The sequence below is a fragment of the Buteo buteo genome, chromosome 12, assembly GCF_964188355.1.
Source record: "Buteo buteo chromosome 12, bButBut1.hap1.1, whole genome shotgun sequence".
NCBI classification, from domain to species: Eukaryota; Metazoa; Chordata; class Aves; order Accipitriformes; family Accipitridae; genus Buteo; species Buteo buteo.
In genome coordinates this window covers 31,803,283-31,821,374 of record NC_134182.1, presented here as the reverse complement: position 1 = coordinate 31,821,374, position 18,092 = coordinate 31,803,283, and the positions used below count along the sequence as shown (strand labels likewise).

At 38.6% G+C, this 18,092-nt stretch overlaps 1 protein-coding gene across 1 annotated transcript in view; it reads left to right on the top strand.

The window, feature by feature from the left end:
* Positions 1 to 18,092, top strand: part of ACTN2 (actinin alpha 2) — a 69,690-nt gene that overhangs the window by 34,060 nt on the left and 17,538 nt on the right. The window contains exons 6-12 of the mRNA XM_075043211.1: positions 1,848 to 1,926; positions 5,359 to 5,440; positions 8,856 to 8,941; positions 10,427 to 10,519; positions 11,529 to 11,759; positions 14,121 to 14,268; positions 15,816 to 15,966. Coding sequence (XP_074899312.1) covers positions 1,848 to 1,926; positions 5,359 to 5,440; positions 8,856 to 8,941; positions 10,427 to 10,519; positions 11,529 to 11,759; positions 14,121 to 14,268; positions 15,816 to 15,966 — 870 coding nt within the window. The remainder of the gene's footprint in view (positions 1 to 1,847; positions 1,927 to 5,358; positions 5,441 to 8,855; positions 8,942 to 10,426; positions 10,520 to 11,528; positions 11,760 to 14,120; positions 14,269 to 15,815; positions 15,967 to 18,092) is intronic.

Genomic DNA, 18,092 nt, shown 5'->3' with positions numbered 1-18,092 from the left:
CGTACAGAACATATTACATTATTAGAGGTCCTTGGTATATGGGAATACCTGAGTACTGCAGCATAGTGACTTGGCAAATGACTGCTTTCAGATGAGAGCCACTGTAAGTATAGATTGTTCTTGGCAAAAATACTAATGTGTTCAGCATGCAAATATCTCATTATGATGAATTGTTCTTTATTATTTTGTAACATAACTATAAATAAGGAGCCAAAAATGCACTCAGTACAGACCAGCAGCACTTTAAACACGTTTGTTTTCAGAATCAGGATTATTACCTAAGTTGGAAAATTTAGTGAAGCTCCAGCCTTATGGTTCTGTGTTTTCATCAAGGGCTAGAAAGGGAGTTCCAGGCCATATGCAGGCTGACTGGTTTTGAGATTTTACTGGGCTAGTTCCTGTAGCTCTGCCGGTGACCCACCTCATTAAACTACATGACTTGCCATTTGCACTGTTTAACCATGTGATCTTGCCTTCCCTGAAGTCTTTATAGTACTTACAAGAGCTTTGCATTCCAGTGTTTTGGTGTTTTGAATTTATTCTTAATGTGCAGCACCTAAAGCACATGTAGTGATAGACAAGATACGATTCACACATGCATCCACAGATAAAAATAATTTGTTTGATTTACAATCCCTGTATTGCCTTTAAGAGATTTGAAATTTGTTACATGTTATTTTCCTTGGATATATAGAGGTATATTTCAGTAGAGCTTTATATGGATGCAGGGTATACTGTAAGTTACAGTATCAGAATCTTAGTGTGTATATATACATAAGCTGGTCTGATATGTGGTATGGGGAAAAGAACTTGAATGGAAGTAGCTTGACTAATGTTTGGGTTGATGGGCTGTTATGGAACTACTTTACAATGGGCTGTCCAGACCATTTTAGTCTATACCTTTTGGAAAAAAGCTTTTTGTTAGATTGGTGCTCATTTTGATCCAGTTTTACCTTCTGGATGATTTTATATGAGACTATGTATGTATATTCTGCTTAATTGTATTACATTTTTATTGGAGATGGTTCTGTTATTTGATGGATCTATGCAGACATCTCAGTGACAGGGATTCTAACAGTCTTAACATGTTTAGTATCACACACTTACTGCACAGGATAAGACCTCAAACCCACAGCTCCAGTGATTGCATAAAGTGTTTACATAAAGTGTCTTTCAGAATAATTGCTTCTGGCTGAAAGGAACTTACCATAATCTTTCCAAATAGATGTTATTTGTAGCTCCGTTCGTCGCCTATTCTTGCCTCGGAAGGTGGTAGGCCTGGAGTCACACTGAAGTGTAAGAGCTCAGATCGAAGCTGCCATATGTGTGAAGTGTTTAAAGTAAACTAAGCTGATTTATGACTTCTTACTTTTATGAGCACAACATGGTTGTGCAATTAAAGTTCTCTGAAATAACTGACACAGAAAAAGCCAATTGCTTCATCAAATTCAAGTAATTGCAGGTTTGCTGTCCTTTTATTTTTTCACAAACATGCTGTAAGTGTAATAGGAGATTATGCACTTTCATTGATGAATGTGTACTCTGAGCTATCCTAGAACTCTGCACAAATTAAGCACTTGAAATTGAGGACTGTTGCACATAATGTATGTTGCCTAGAAAAGTATTATGGAGTTCTTAAGCATGTATGGTCTGTAGAGTAAGATATGTACTACAGGAAAAAGAGTACAGTAACAGAAAAGCTCAGAGACATGAGAGTTGACAGAACATAAGCGTCAGGATTTGACAGGAGAGTTCCTGCTTGATTTTAAGCCTTGAGCAAGGATCAAACTGTAAAATGCCATGACTTTGTTAACTAATCTTTTTCCATTCTATTTTTTGTTGTAAAGCTGGAAAGATGGCCTTGGATTATGTGCACTTATCCACAGACACCGACCTGATCTTATTGACTACTCCAAGCTAAATAAGGTCATTAGTCTGGGTGGTACAGCATGCTGTCCTGCAATGATTTGGCTCACTTCTGGTTTGCTTAGCATGTTTTCTAAAAGACAAACTGAGGAGTGCATACTAATTCTGACTGGCTTTCTAAGCTCCCTCCAAAAAAAAGCAGTGACATCGAGGAAAGGACCTCATGACTGTCCTGTGTCCTTCTTTCCTTCCCATTACAATGATTTCAGCATTTTATTGCAAATAATCTGGTCCTCAGCTGCCAGGCAGGTGATGAAGTCTTTTACACTGCCCAATATGGATGTTAAATACATTGGAATTCTCCATTCACCACTGACAGTATTGTACAGTCCATCCTGGTTTTTATCTGGTGTAAATGACTGTAGATAGCAGAGCAGTAACAATGAGATGATAATTAATCCTAAAATTCCTTGGAACAAACACTACCCTTGGTAATCAGGAGTACGCAGTAGATTACTAGTCTTACATAGAAAATATTCACTAATTCTTAGATTATATGTCTACCTATACTTCCAGACAAGTGAAAACAAAACTGATATCCTAACTTCCTTAGGTAGTACCTCATGGGGATTACAAAACTATTTTATTACAGTGTGCTACTCATGGCAAAATGCACGTTTTCTAAAAGATACCAGCCACTTTGGTTTGAGAGGGAGGAATGAGGAGTAAGTGATAATGTCAGGATTTCTGGGTATCATTACTGAAGAATAAAACCTAGAAAGTAAGTGTTGTTGTTTCACATTAGCTCTCAATACATAGGTACCATTTTCTGTTCTCTGGAATGAATGCATCTTGAGGTCTCACATAAACACCAGCAAAACAGAAAACTTAATCATTGTTTTAATTTGTTGAGTGCAACTTTTCATTGATGAGAGAGACTGGTAAATCGTAGACTATATTTTCCATTCCGTGCCCCTCCATTACAAACTGATTTTACTAGTGGAATCGATGGTTGTCAAAAAGCCTTTGATGAGGGAAAAGATAAATGAGTGAAATGAAATTATTTGAAAACTTAGTCTGCTTTATATATATGTTAAATTTATGCTGGAGTCCCCAAGGTGTGCAGTGATGACAATTAAATGAACTTATTCCTAAACACATAGGATTTTAACTTAGGCAGTTAAGACAACCGCAGATCTGAACCAAAGGGCAAAATACTAGCCATGAACACCAGCTTGTTCTCTTAATTCTATATACAACCTTTCCTATGGATGAACAGTTTCATGGAATGACTAAGCTACCTGCCTCTGTGTACATGTGCTTAAGCATGGCACAAACAGAAATTAGTTTGATTGAGTCTGTGCTTTGAAAAGTGGTACACAGTACTAAAGAACTTCACAGTATAACCATCCTATATATGAATGCTGAGAAAAGGGAATAGAACATAAGCAGATCTGCTTCAGCATTACTAGTTCCCTCTTAGAGGTTTCCAAAATAAGAACAGGTCAGGTTTCAAACTGAGGCTGAGCTGTGGCACGTAAAGCACATGCAGAAAAATCCTAAAATAGGTCTTGCTTTTCTGACCTGGCTGTGTTTGATTGACTGCTCATTTTGGTTACATTAACAGCTGTCTTGGTGTCTTGTTTCTTGGTTTCTTATCTCCTGCATGCTGTCCTTTCCTTTTCTCACCAATGTGTTTTGCGTGAACTTGTAGCTGGAAAGATGGCCTTGCTTTCAGTGCCCTTATCCATAGACACAGGCCTGACCTTCTTGACTATGAGAAGTTAGATGAGGTATTTCTTTAGCTGTAGCAGAGATTTTTAGTCACTGTGGCTTGTAGTTCTGTTTAAAAGGATGGGTGATGGAGATCTCCAATTATTCAGAAATTGCTGTGATTTTAAATAAATCCTTTACCAGTGGAGCACTATTTACTCATGGTCTTAGTACCAAGCACACAAATAGGAGGTGCTCATCGCTCATCCATAAGTGTTTTAACCTAGTCAATAGGTCTCTCTTAGATTTAGTGTACTTTTGTGCCATTTAATTTGAGTAAGAGTTTTGGTATACACATTTAGTAAATGTTGTATTGCACATGGTGTCTTGTGTAATAGCAAAAGTAGGTTCATGAGTTTTAAATATTGTCTACATTTTAAGTTTCTCTTAATGTCAATGATGCACAAAACTGCTAAATGATGATAGAGTAAGAGCTTATGATTAGAGACACTGTATTCTATTATACCCAATTTGTTAGGTTTCAAAATGTAAACTGTTCTTCATAGCACATTTTATTGAACATGCAGCTTTTAAAGGAAAGGCTATCTAGTACGGTATGTATATAGAAAGACGTCATGGGTGTTACTACTTATGATACCTGGCATATGTATGTGCATGAGGAACAGACTTCTGTGAAACTTAAATAATTGCTGTAATTCCATACTATGTAATCTTACTAAGTTAATTTCAAAGTAGACAAAGCAGCATTCTTGATACTGGATCCTTTTATAGGAAGTGTCTGTTTTCAAATGGAAGCCCTCGAAATTCCCTACAGAAAACCTGTTAACATTTTTCCAGTGCCCTCCAGCATCTCTAACTTTGCTCTTCTGTGTCCTATTTTCCCAACCTCTCTCTGTAGACATTGGCATTGTTCAGAGGGGCCATGATCATTTAGCAGTTTGTGAATACGTGAAAATAATAATAACATTAATGGCATGAACTGCCATTTCACATAGGGTGTTTTCTCTCCAAGCTGATACAGGGAGGCTGCCTTAAGAGCAGCCCTAATCTGACACACTCTTCTGTTGTCAGCAATAGCTGTCTGTAGCGTAAGACATGAAATGTGTGCTATCTGAACTGTGCTCATTGCTTCCTTTCTCTTTCCTTCAAAAACCAAAGTCAGAATCAAAACCAGAAGTTCTTGAATTTCCACAGCTCTCAAATTCAGTTTATAGAGGCATTACAGATCTGACTGTCCAAGCCAAAACTGGGGAGTTTTGCTCCTTCTGGAGAACTGTTCTTCTGTCTGTGCTTGCCTTTTCTCATGCATGCACCTGACCAACAGAGAACTCAGTAGAACTCCTATCACTGTAATATAACGTATAGTAGGTATAAAACATGCAGGACTAACTTTGTGATGAATGGTCTAGTACAGCGTACTGGACCAGTGGCCTTGACTGTATGTATTACTGCTGTACTTGATTCAGAATTAGCTCACAATTATGAATGTACACTGCATACATTATCTATGTTCCCCTCCAGAATATATTTGCAGCAGAGTTCTACTGATACATAATAGCTTATTTATGTTTTCTTTTGAAAGTATAGCAGTAGATAGACCAAAAGTTCATATACCTAGACTTTGCTATTTGCAGAACAGTAGTTGTGACTCCAGTTTACAGTTTGGAAAAACAGAGTAAGTTTTAGTGTACCTACTGTAGTCTTGCTTCAAGGAAAAACTTCTGTCTTTGACTAGTTGTATTTTCTTCTTTAATGCAGGATGACCCCATAGGAAATATCAACCTTGCCATGGAAATTGCTGAAAAGCATTTGGATATCCCTAAGATGTTGGATGCAGAAGGTGAGAGTTATATCTTACTGAAGTTTGTGTTACTCACAAGCAGGAGACAGTAAAACTTGTTTTGTATCTAGCAAGTTTTCATCATTCGTTCCACATGAACCATAATGGAGCATCCTGCTTTGTTTTCAAACAGTGTTTTCCTTCTTGTTCCCCATGTATTGGATAATTTAACTCACTTTTTGCTTCATTGCTTATTGTTTGTTATTGTTTGCATTTATTATAGTACTTTGGACCCTAACCTCAGCACATGGCCCCACTGTGGTAACTGAGGTAAAATGCAGGATCAAAAGATAATCCTTGCCTTTAAGAAATTAAAATCTAGGTCTAATAAAGGGAAATACAACTGTTAGCAGCTTAAAGCATATTCACTTTTTTAAATGTTTAAGTGAGAGGGCCAGAAATAGAAATAGAAGTACAGAACTTTCAAAATATACTAACAACATGCCTCCTATGAAAGACAGCTAGGTTGAAGGAAGCATTTTTTTCTCGTTTATTTTAATTGTAAACTTTTTGCAGTGATAGTTTTAACAAATATTTTTTGCAGTGATAGTTTTAACAAATAGTTTCATGTTTGGTTTCTCCAATGATCTTTAGAGTTTGTTGACAAATAACAAGGAAATATTTATTAAAGTTACCTGAATTTCTTCAAGATAACCAAACTTTTGTACTCCATGCAAAAAGTGGTGCCAAAATACTGGAATTTACCTACACTAGTTCAAAGCATTCTTCTCTAATTATGCAGACTCTGCTCTGGTGGCTTGTCAGTAGAACAGTGATAGCATTGGAATTATCCAGAGCACTCGAACTGTGTCTGCTCCTCTTGAAGTCTTTGGTAGGAAAGTTAGGCCAATACAGGATGATTTGGAAAATCCAGGTTGTGATGTCTTCATTGAAGAGGTTTCTTGTTATCACCTTCATGCTTCAAAACTAATTGTTTTCATCTTTTGAATTGCAATTCCCCTTTCAAGCACCACTTAATTATTTTACTCTGAAATACTGTGCAAGGAATAAACAGAAGTGTTACCTCCTTACCATTGAACAGCTCCTACTATCATTCTCCTTTCCTCATTTTTTTCTCTTCACATACAATGTAAGAAACCTTTTTTTTTCCCTCAGCAGATTTTCTGCACATTCTAGCCCTTATCTTACTATTCTCCTTCTTGACAGGGAAGGGGGAAATGAAATCATGCTTCTTCTAACACCCTTTAAGTATTCACCATCACTTTTTACTCTCTTTACTTCCACTGTGTTCTCAGTGAAAACTTAGGAAGGTTTTGTTCACAACTATGTGAAGTAGATGCAAAATCAGTAAATACATTGGTCCTGAACTTAGAAATCCCACTGATAATATTAGAAATTATCACCTCGTTCCTGGGTCTTTTCACACCAGTATCTTCCCACTCCTTACATTGGCAGGAATCCTTGCAGCTTGCACTAGCGTAATTGATCACTCAGCCGTAATTGGTGTAAAACCACCTTTTCCTGCCTTTCTCTGTTAAGTATTGAAAAGGTCCATTTTTACCAACGTACCCATACCTTGATTGCACCCTCTCTGTGCTTTTACTCTTTCCTGCCATAATAGGGACAAAGCTATCAACCAGCTAAGCCAAACTCTCCTGTGATTTATGCTATCAACTAAAAAGAGACCGATGCAGGGATTGCAAAACTGTTACTATCCAAGCTTTTCTTAGCTCAAAATGCATTTCTGGACTGCAGGAGTTCTACAGGTTTCCAATATATGTCAATATCCTTTCAGTCACGGGGACCCTGTGCTAACATACACTGTATGCACTCCTATTTTGTGACTGTCAGTGGCTGTGTTTAACTCTGGAATAATTGTAGTGGTTTAGGTGAAGTTGCTTTGGAGCAACAGTGGAGCTGAACCCAGTAGATCTGCCAGCCGTGCCATCTGCTTGGAAGCTTCCACAAACCAGAAGGTAGCAATACCCTTCTGTAAAGTCTCAGCCTTCAGACGTTTTGGCATTTCAGGGAAAGTTATATCTTTTCCATTTACTGATGCCTATAGCTTAGGTAGCTTTGCACTGATATCAGTAAACAGATGCAACCTGAATAATGGTGTATTTATTTTGAATCCTTACAGCACTGAGGTGGCATCATCAGCATAATCTGGTGGAAGTACCTTGTGAGAATTTCTGAGCAGTTAACCCTCTTCTCTCTACACAGATGTAGTAAACACTGCCAGACCTGATGAAAGAGCCATTATGACTTATGTTTCCTGTTACTACCATGCATTTGCTGGTGCTCAGAAGGTGAGACTGTAGAAGATGGATCAGATCTCATCCTTCACCTTCTGTCTTGTTTCTTTCAGCAGTTATTCCTCTTCCGATCTTTTCCTCACTAGTTACTAGGACAGCATCTTAGAGCTGAGCTCATTTCCTTTTGCCTGATTTTCTCTGTGAGCCATTGTCTCAGTAGAGCCAGTAGTAGTCTATCCATTTGTTCTATAGGAACAAGCCTTCCTGTCTCATCTTTCTGTATATTTACTAGTAATATCCAGTAGGTTTTTGACAGCTGGTTACTGAATGGGATAGAGGACATTATTCTCTTTAATTGAACTTGTGTGCATTCATTTGAAGCACCTTTAAAAATGCAAGGTGAAAATAAGCTCATAGTGAAAAAACAATTTCAATAGCAGAATGCCATCTTTTTTGTCCCTGCTGGATATTATTCCTGCTACAGATGTCAAATCATCATAACAGATGCTCAGAGAATAAACCCTTCTCTTATGCTTTCAGGATTGTTTTTAAAATGTTAAATGCTTAATGGTAAGTACAAACAGCAACATAAAAGGTTGCTACTATGCAAAACAGACACAGAAACATACACAGACATCTCAGAACAGCTCTGGAATCATGTCCTAATGAAAATAAGGAAAATTTTAAAAAGCAAGGCAGTTCAGAGTTGGACATACTTCAGGTATTAGTAACATAAAGAATACAGATATATAATGCTAAGGTTATAACTAATCCACATGCAACTTTTCCAGAGAACATCTCCCCAGATCAAAATGTAGTCTGTCTTTCCTGTGTCTTAGTAAAAAAAAAAACCCATGTTTTAAGTCACCAGACATATGTGTGCCGGTTCTTAAGCAGATAGTCCTGGTAAAATTAAGGTCACTCCCTCTGTGACAGTACTGCAGGATCAAGCTTATTAAAAAATGTCCACCTCTTTATAAGAGCTTATGTTGAATTTCTAGTGTACGTTTTATTCTGTCAGCACCCATCAATCTAACACTAAATTTATTACAGCTTTATAGAGTTTCCAGAGTACAGAGCTATGGACAAGAAAACAATCAGAATGACACTATGTTGTGCTTTTATTTATTCATCCTGTTTTCTACTCCTCGATTCTTTTGTTTGTTTGTTTTGTTTTCATTTCTCCCCCCCTCTTGTAGATATTGTGAACACTCCCAAACCTGATGAGAGAGCTATCATGACATATGTGTCCTGCTTCTACCATGCTTTTGCTGGAGCAGAGCAGGTATTAATCAACTGTCCCTTCAGGTTGCTGTGGTTTTGATTGGTTGTTTCACATTTCCACTAGTTTATTAAAAAAAACTAATTTAGTACTTTGTGGTTTTAATTAACAATTGCAAGTATTACTTGAGTACTAATACTTGTTTTTAACCAACACTTGAACCTGTTTTAGTTAATGTTCTGTAGCAAGTTGAACTTCTTTGATACCAATGGACATTCCTGTTTCTAATTTTGGGTCTTTATTTGGTGATTATAAAGACTATTTCAGAAAAACTGTATTTGAAGATACTGTGAAATGGAGTTGTTATTTGTTGCTACATCAACATCTTATGCATTTTCTGCATAAAAGAATGTTTGACTTTTAGAGATTTGAGACTATTCTAGACTTACTCATGGTGAGTAGTAATTTAGGGGTAGATTTTCAAAGATGCCTAAAGATGCAGAAAGGCACAGAAGACATCCAACACAGTATTTGTGCCTGGTTCCCACTGAAGCCAATTGAATTATTGGTGGATCAAAATACTAGTATAAATGGCAAGAATATCAGCAGCAGATCTGTCCTACAGGCTGAGATTCTCACTTACAAATGTGGCATTTCCCACTGTTCTGCTTCATACATTTGTAGCATACAAATGGACATAACCCAACTTATGTGAAAAAAATAATAAACCCCCCTTAAAGTAGTTGATATTTCTCCTTCCTCCTCAGGATTTCCTTTCCTTTCCTGTCCAGTAAGCCCCCTACTCCTTATCAGAGCACAGCGATGCTGTTGTGCCCTCTTGCTTCTGGGTATGAAGGGTTTGCTATTCAGGCAAAAGGGGTCTTCCACATACTCTGTAACACAGGAGTCTACACAGATATTTATTTTATTAGATATACTCCAGACTCACATTTGTATGAAAGTATAGATCTGTCATGTGAAACTGTTAATGTAAATTTTAAATATGGCAGAGCTACACAGTGCCTTTGCAAATAAATTTGGCAGGAGGCATGAAAAGATTTGCTGTCAGTGGTTGAGCTGCATATATTCTCAAGGGTGTATGTACATATGATGTGCAAACAGAGTGGTTTGGGACTCCTGAATCACATGAGGTGTCTTTCCAGTGTGGCTAACAAATCTAATACTTTTTTTGTGTGATTTAAAAAAATTAGCCTAATAGGATGACTTTAAGAATGGCCTGAGTCATCTTTGAAAAGAAAAGGTTTATTAGACAGCTATAATGGCAGTGTGAAATACTCCCTTGTATAATAAGGCTTCATTGTACAACCAGGTGCTTCTGTGCTGATCTGTGCCTTATTCAGGCCATTGGAATCTGTGACTAAAGAAGGAGAGTAAACATATATCTAAGTAACCTAGGAGCACAAATCAACAACTATAAAACAATGTGATTTTTATTTGCAGCAGCCGCATTCTCTCTCTTTCTCCAAGCCTGTACCTTTCTCAGAATGTGTTTATGAATATGTCCTGTTTATTTGCTGTGTTTTACAGGCTGAGACTGCAGCTAACCGGATCTGTAAGGTGCTTGCTGTGAATCAGGAAAATGAGAGGTTGATGGAGGAGTATGAGAGACTAGCAAGTGAGGTAAAGACAGCTGTATTCGTAACATGGTGATAATTATGTTCATGAAATACTGAAAGCTGAAAGATACATGCACTGTCTGCAAGATAGGAAACTGAAGACACTATAAGGGTAAATCTCACAGTGGTAGGTTACAAAGCTCAGTTGCCCAAGATGTCAAGGTTCAGGTGACTCCTTTGCCACAGACTTCCTGTGTGACCTCCAGCAAGTCACTCAGTCTCATTAATGTGCAAAAAAGGGTATTTTGAGGCCTGTCATTGGTCTGCCCCAAGACCAGGCTTGCTGTCTCTCTAATCTCCAAAGATGGCCATCCTTGACCATATGTGGAACATACAGGATCCCGTCACTCCAAGCAAGCCCGTTGGCTTTGTGTGCTGCAAAGCACACCTGGACAGGGTGTCTCAGGGTGTTCACAATGCACCTGTGAACACAGGGAGCAAATGAATGAAGAAGGGGGCACATTGTACTCCTCTCGTCCTTTCTTATTAAATGGCAAGTTTGTTGAGTCAGGACTACAGATGTGTAGTGCACAAGTGAGAGCTCCCTTGTCTTTAATGGATAACCTGCAAAAACATACTGAGATCATAGACACAGAGTCAGTAGTGCTACATTGGCACTTACGGACTTCTGAGTGAAGGTTTTTATATGACTTGAGTTACTTGGCTGGTGTCTGTCCTGATCTCGTAACTATGACTACTTGAAATATCAAGACCAATACTTTTGAAAGTGGCAAGTGATTTTGGGTAACTCAGGTTACACCTTACATGTGTGTTCATCTATCTGAAAATCAGGGTATTTCTAGAAATACCTAGAATATCTGGGCAAATCAGTAAAAAAAAGTATTGTGCAGCTTTGAAAATCTTGTGCTTACTTGCCATTAAGGCACTGATACCAACTGAAGTCAATAATATTAAAATGGAGCAAACTTGATTAGGATTTGTGCATTCAATATGATCTTTTTTTGGCTGCTTTTCCATTGCCTTTATTTCAACTGTTTGTGTTGGTTTGAAAGCTTTTAGAATGGATTCGCCGGACAATTCCTTGGCTGGAAAACAGGACCCCAGAAAAAACAATGCAGGCTATGCAGAAGAAATTAGAGGATTTCCGGGACTACCGCCGCAAACACAAACCTCCCAAAGTCCAAGAGAAATGTCAACTGGAGATCAATTTCAACACCCTGCAGACAAAACTGAGAATCAGCAATCGGCCAGCTTTCATGCCATCAGAGGGAAAAATGGTTTCAGTAAGTAAAGGAGGCATCGATATTCCATTCTCCTTTTTATCAACCTTCTCACAAAAATTTCAATGTGAAGGATTGAAATGCCACTTTATCAATATCAAACTACTGTTTTTACATGTTCCCTTTCATTGTAGAATCTTGCTTTCTCTTAAGCATGCTCCTGCCTCTTTGAAGGCTTTCCCTAAGAGCAAATAGTCTTAAGACATGAGACGATACAGAGCTTTCTTTGGGAGCATTACCAATACTTCTCTATCAGTGAGGCCAGATAGTGTTTATTTAAGCAAAACTCACAGTGGTTTCACTGACAGTTTGGTCATCAGACTTACAGAAACAGACATTGTTCAATATATGTTTCTGCTTTTTTCTACTTTTTTAAATTAAATTTTGTTTTTTCTTATGACTGTGAAGATAAGAATAGTCAGTACCAAGAATTCTCATCTGCTGATAAGTATTGTGAGTTGACTGTGGGTCAAAACATTTCCTGTTGAATGTAGCAAACCTGTTCTATCTGTACTCTGTTCAATCATTGTGTTTTGGTTGCTTAGATTTGATAAACAGATGATTGCACTATCTGGAAAAGGCCATTGTCCACTCCCCATTGTCCTGGTTTCAGCTGGGATAGAGTTAACTGTCTTCCTAGTAGCTGGTACAGTGCTATGTTTTGAGTTCAGTATGTGAAGAATGTTGATAACACTGATGTTTTCAGTTGTTGCTAAGTAGTGTTTAGACTAATGTCAAGGATTTTTCAGCTTCTCATGCCCAGCCAGCAAGAAAGCTGGAGGGGCACAAGAAGTTGGCACAGGACACAGCCAGGGCACCTGACCCAAAGTGGCCAACGGGGTATTCCATACCAAGGGACATCCCATTTAGTATAGGAACTGGGAAGTGGGGGCGGGGTATCACCGCTCGGGGACTAACTGGGTGTCAGTCGGTGGGTGGTGAGCAATTGCACTGCACATCATTTGTACATTCCAATCCTTTCATTATTGCTGTTGTCATTTTAAAAGTGTTATCATTATCATTATTAGTTTCTTCTTTTCTGTTCTATTAAACCGTTCTTATCTCAACCCACGGGTTTTGCTTCTTTTTCCTGATTTTCTCCCCCATCCCACTGGGGGGGGGGGGGGCGGGGGAGTGAGTGAGCAGCTGCATGGTGCTTAGTTGCTGGCTGGGGTTAAACCACGACACCCATACACAAAAAATACTTCAGTTTCCTACTCGTGCCTTCGAGTTTCCGAGGAAGCTCACGAAACTTGTGTAGAGATTTTGTTTATGTCGTGGTTTAACCCCAGCCAGCAACTAAGCACCACGCAGCCGCTCACTCACTCCCCCCACCCAGTAGGATGGGGGAGAGAATCTGAAAAAAAGTAAAACTTGTGGATTGAGATAAGAACAGTTTAATAGAACAGAAAGGAAGAAAATAATAATGATAATAATAACAATAATAAAATGACAATACTAATAAAAGGATTGGAATATACAAAACAAGTGATGCACAATGCAATTGCTCACCACTTGCTGACTGAAGCCCAGTTATTTCCAAAGCAGCGATCCCCCCCAGGCCAATTCCCCCCGCTTTATATACTGGGCATGACGTCACATGGCATGGAATATCCCTTTGGCCAGTTTGGGTCAGCTGTCCTGGCTGTGTCCCTTCCCAACTTCTTGCGCCCCTCCAGCCTTCTTGCTGGCTAGGCATGAGAAGCTGAAAACTCCTTGACTTAGTCTAAACACTACTTAGCAACAACTGAAAACATCAGTGTGTTATCAACATTCTTCTCATACTGAACCCAAACCATAACACTATACCAGCTACTAGAAAGAAAATCAACTCTATCCCAGCCAAAACCAGGACAGCCTGTCACTTCAGTTTCCTACTCATGCCTTTGAGTTTCTAAGGAAGCTAACAAAACTTTGTGTACCACAAAGTGAAATGAGTTTGTGTTCCACATAAAATACAAACCAAATCCTCTTGACACTAATAATTTTGCTATTGTCAACTTCCGAGAGCAAAGCACTTTGATAAGATAGGTATGTCATAACAGAACATGCACATTGTAAAATGGGAGGTAAAAGCAATATATCGTGAAGACACTGAATGTATAGCTATGCTTGGAAGCTATTTGTATGGGAGTTGCTTTCATGAACCCACCTGAATAGGGCACACTATTAGGAGCAGATGTCTGGACTACAAGAGTTCTTGAGCTGCCTGACAACATTTTCTATGGTTCTGTGATTTTACAAAAACTGGACATAAAAATTTCTCTTTTTTCGAGCAAAATTGTGAATGAATCAGAAATCTGCAAATTTGGACAAAAAGAGATTATAGTTTCATCCCCTCTCTCCCTTGTATTCTCTTCACAGGATATTGCCGGCGCTTGGCAGAGACTTGAACAAGCTGAGAAAGGCTATGAAGAGTGGCTGCTGAATGAAATACGAAGACTGGAGAGACTTGAACACTTGGCTGAGAAATTCAGGCAGAAGGCTTCCACTCATGAACAGTGGGCATATGGTAAGCAGAGATGGCTTTTAACATTTTTAATGTTCTAATGTTCAAGGTTGAACTGTCAGTGCTGAATATTTGCTAGCCAGAGACTCACTCGTAAGTATTTTGGACAGTTTTAGAAACCTAAAATAATAACAGGTAAAATTGCAGGCTTTGTTGACTGTAGTCATGTTTCTAACTTGTAGGCATGTTGCTAATGAAATGTAACTGTAAAAATCATAATCTTGAGGTAGTGAGTCAAACTTAATGCGAATATTCAGCATCTTAATAGAGGCCATTACTGCTAATGCATGCTTATGTATTTGTACACCAGCAATCCAACCAGGAATGCAGACAGACCATGGGTTAAATGTGAAATTATTAACTGAGTTATTCTGAGTTGATTATCATTTGGCCGTCATGATGTTTTGAACAGTCCACATAAACTCCATGATAACGGACTCATTTCTGCTTTGCTCCATACCCTGGATAACACCCCATTTATAGTTCTGTTTTTGAATGGTAACCTAACCTTAGGTGTAGTTGCAACAGCTATAGGAGCATACACTGGCATACGGTTTTGTTGGGGACCATTAAATGTAGATCTGCTCTATTATCCTCTTGTTTGCCCCGACAACAGTCTTCCTGCTTCTGCCATGCTTCTGGCTTTCTCCAGCTAGAATCTTTTCACACTGTGAAAGTAAACCAGAGTCCATCCCATAACACAGTTGCTGGAAGCATACAAGGCTGTAAATGGCTGCCAAACAGATACTAGAAGGGAAACAACAGTGTTTATCAGCCCTGAGAGCCTATTTTCTGAGCATAACCTACTCATGGTGACATGTTATGGCTGTTAGGCAGGGAAAACTTCACATAAGCTGGTACATAGCAAGTGAAACAATAGTCCCTTCTGGCTCTAGAATTCACAGAGCTGTGTAATGCCATGTGGTGAAGTAGTAGGGGCTTGTCTGTATGGATTCAGTTGTCCAGCACAGGAGCTACTGAGGAATAATATTTCAGTTTCTGATTTCCTCTTTGCTTCTCTAGCCTTCTGTAAATAGGTTGGCATTTTCCACTGAATATTAAGAGTTTGATACAAAAGGCAGCCACACATCTCAATTTTATTTTTTTTTAATTGGAAGTGCTGCAATGAATAATGAATTGAAGGCAGAACACGAAAAAGAGTAACATCATTAGTAAGAGGGAAGCTGAGTGTAGCAGTGTGATTTCTGATTTTGTAAGTCTACTCTACAAATGACTTATCACAATAGAGTCCCAGTTTTTGCCAATATACCATTTTTATGCCAGTTTATCAAGCAATGTAATACTTGCTATTTTAGACCAGTATAAACAGCCTGTGCAAAAATCAAGGAATTACTGAGAGATCTTTAAAAATATATATTTCTGAGTAACACTGTTGTGCTGACAATTTGCTACTGATTTCAGTGGGGGTGGAACTTCATCTCATACATGTGATTTTCACCATGCCTCAGTTTAAAAAGTTGACTAAATTTGCAATTGTTCTAACCAATGAATTTGTAAAAAATTACTAATATTTTAATTTCCTCTTTCAGGCAAAGAGCAGATCTTGCTTCAGAAGGATTATGAATCTGCTTCTCTGACAGAAGTCCGCGCCATGTTAAGGAAACATGAAGCTTTTGAGAGTGATTTGGCTGCTCACCAGGACAGGGTGGAACAGATCGCTGCCATTGCGCAGGAGCTGAAGTATGTTCCATTTAAAGGCTTGCAGCTGCTGACATTTAACTTTGCGATAAACTCTTTCCAATGAATTTGATAGTGTCATAGGTACCAATGTAAGAATTCCAGAGATAGCTTCATAAGTATATTATCTGAGCTGGTCACTGAGACCTTTCCCTCATCTCCCCCTTACCCCCAACCAAATATAGATACTCAACTGACTAAAATTATTTGAAATCAAACATTTTAAAATTGACTTAACAGTAATATTTTAGCATTAGCTCTGCTGATGAGTCCATTGTGTATTGATGGGAATCCTGGAGGTGTTTATTTCTCAGTTCATATGGTCTGCTGAGGGGTACTGGCTATGAGTTGTTTAACTTAGAAAATAATTTCGCTTACACAAATTACAGATCAAGCATCTTCAATTTAAAATCAAGTATCTTCCCACAAGTATATTGATCCTTTCAAAGGGCTTCATATCCCTAAATTATCCCCACAGTACTGGGTAATGCATGGACTTTTCTGAAGATTTCATTGTCTCTAGTATACTTATTTTCACAATCTCTTCGTATTATATTTGGAAGTGTCATTGTCTCCATTTTACAGAAGGGCAGTGGGGCATATGAAAAGTAAATAACTTGCTCAGGGTCACACAAGCAATCAAGCACACAAGCTTTCCTATAGGAGAGCAGGAGTTCTCACCCACAGTGCCATCAACTTAGCCAGAGGACCAACACTTGCTCACTCAGCGTACTATGCCCAGAGCAAACACAGTGAAAGCTGGGAACAATGCTACAACACATTTAGGCTACATCTGTATTGTTGACATCAGCTGCATAGGTCAGGGATGTGAAAAGTCGAGGCCCCTGACTGACAGACATCCTTACAGCAGCAGCAATCCTGAGTGTTGATGCAGTTACTCCAGCTAAACTCTGTCTTTATTGGTGGAGCTTGCTTTTGGTTTTGGGAAGACTGTTAATTCACCTGTGTGAAGCACAGTTTTGTTGGCAAAGTTCTGCCCACACCAACAGGAATGTAGTGTTACATACTTATGTCCCCATTCTGGTAGTCTTGGTGTGTACACAAAGATAAGCACGTTTGATTTTTATAATCTTCTGCAGTTAATTGCAGCAGTTTTGTACAGTAAATCAGTGGCATTACTCCTGATCTTAGCAATTTGGCACATACTTAAATTCATTGCTCACCTGCATTATAAATCCGTAAAGCCAACAGGAACAAATGTGCAGTAGTGGTCAAAACAGGAGCCAAGATCAAAATTTTCAGATTCCTGCCCTTGGCTTCAGCTCTCCAAGTTTCAGTTTCTCACCTTCTTGAATAGGCAAAACAGTTACTGCTCAAAACTCAAGTGTTAAAAGCATGCCCTCTTTTCACTATGAAGGACCATGACTCATAAACAGCTCCACATTCATTAACAATTTAAAAATCAGAGAGTTGTCTAAAGATGTAGTTCAAACCTGATAGCAACAGCACTTACAGTAATTGTATAATTCAAATGGATTTAGAAGAAAAGTCTTATTTTTCAAGATTATTTAAAGGAGGAAAAGTAAAGCACAGTGGGCAGAGTAAGCACTGGTTTTTAGTTAGTGTGAAAGAAATCTGAAAAACACAGAGAATGGAGATTTCACTGCATATGTGAGCTTATGAAAAACCTTCTGGCATGCCATGATCTCTGTTGTGGAGTTATTTGTTCCTCTTTGTACTAAAGAAAGTTTCTGAAACACCTAATCATTGTTAATTCAGCTTCAGCTTTACAAGTGATGAGAAACTTCGGGAATGTAGTATACATAGCACAGCATCTGCTTACCAGCATTTTGAACCCTGTGTCCTTTACCACTGGTGAGGCCAGTGAACACTGTATCCTGTCTATTTTAGGGTTGTCTCTTCTCAGTTGTTTCAGTAATTTGCTGTGTGAAGTTAAACGAGTTATTTGTGGCCTGGGCTGCAAAGATGCTGAAAACCCATTGCTTTTAGAGATGCTCTATGTTGATTTCTCTGCTTCTTCATAAAATGGGGCTATCAGTGCCTGATTTTTCACTGAGACTCAGTAGTTCAGTTATGCTTAATGCCCTTGGAGAACACTTAATGAAAAGTCATAAAGGTCAAGTGTTACCATTAGCTGCAAGCAAACG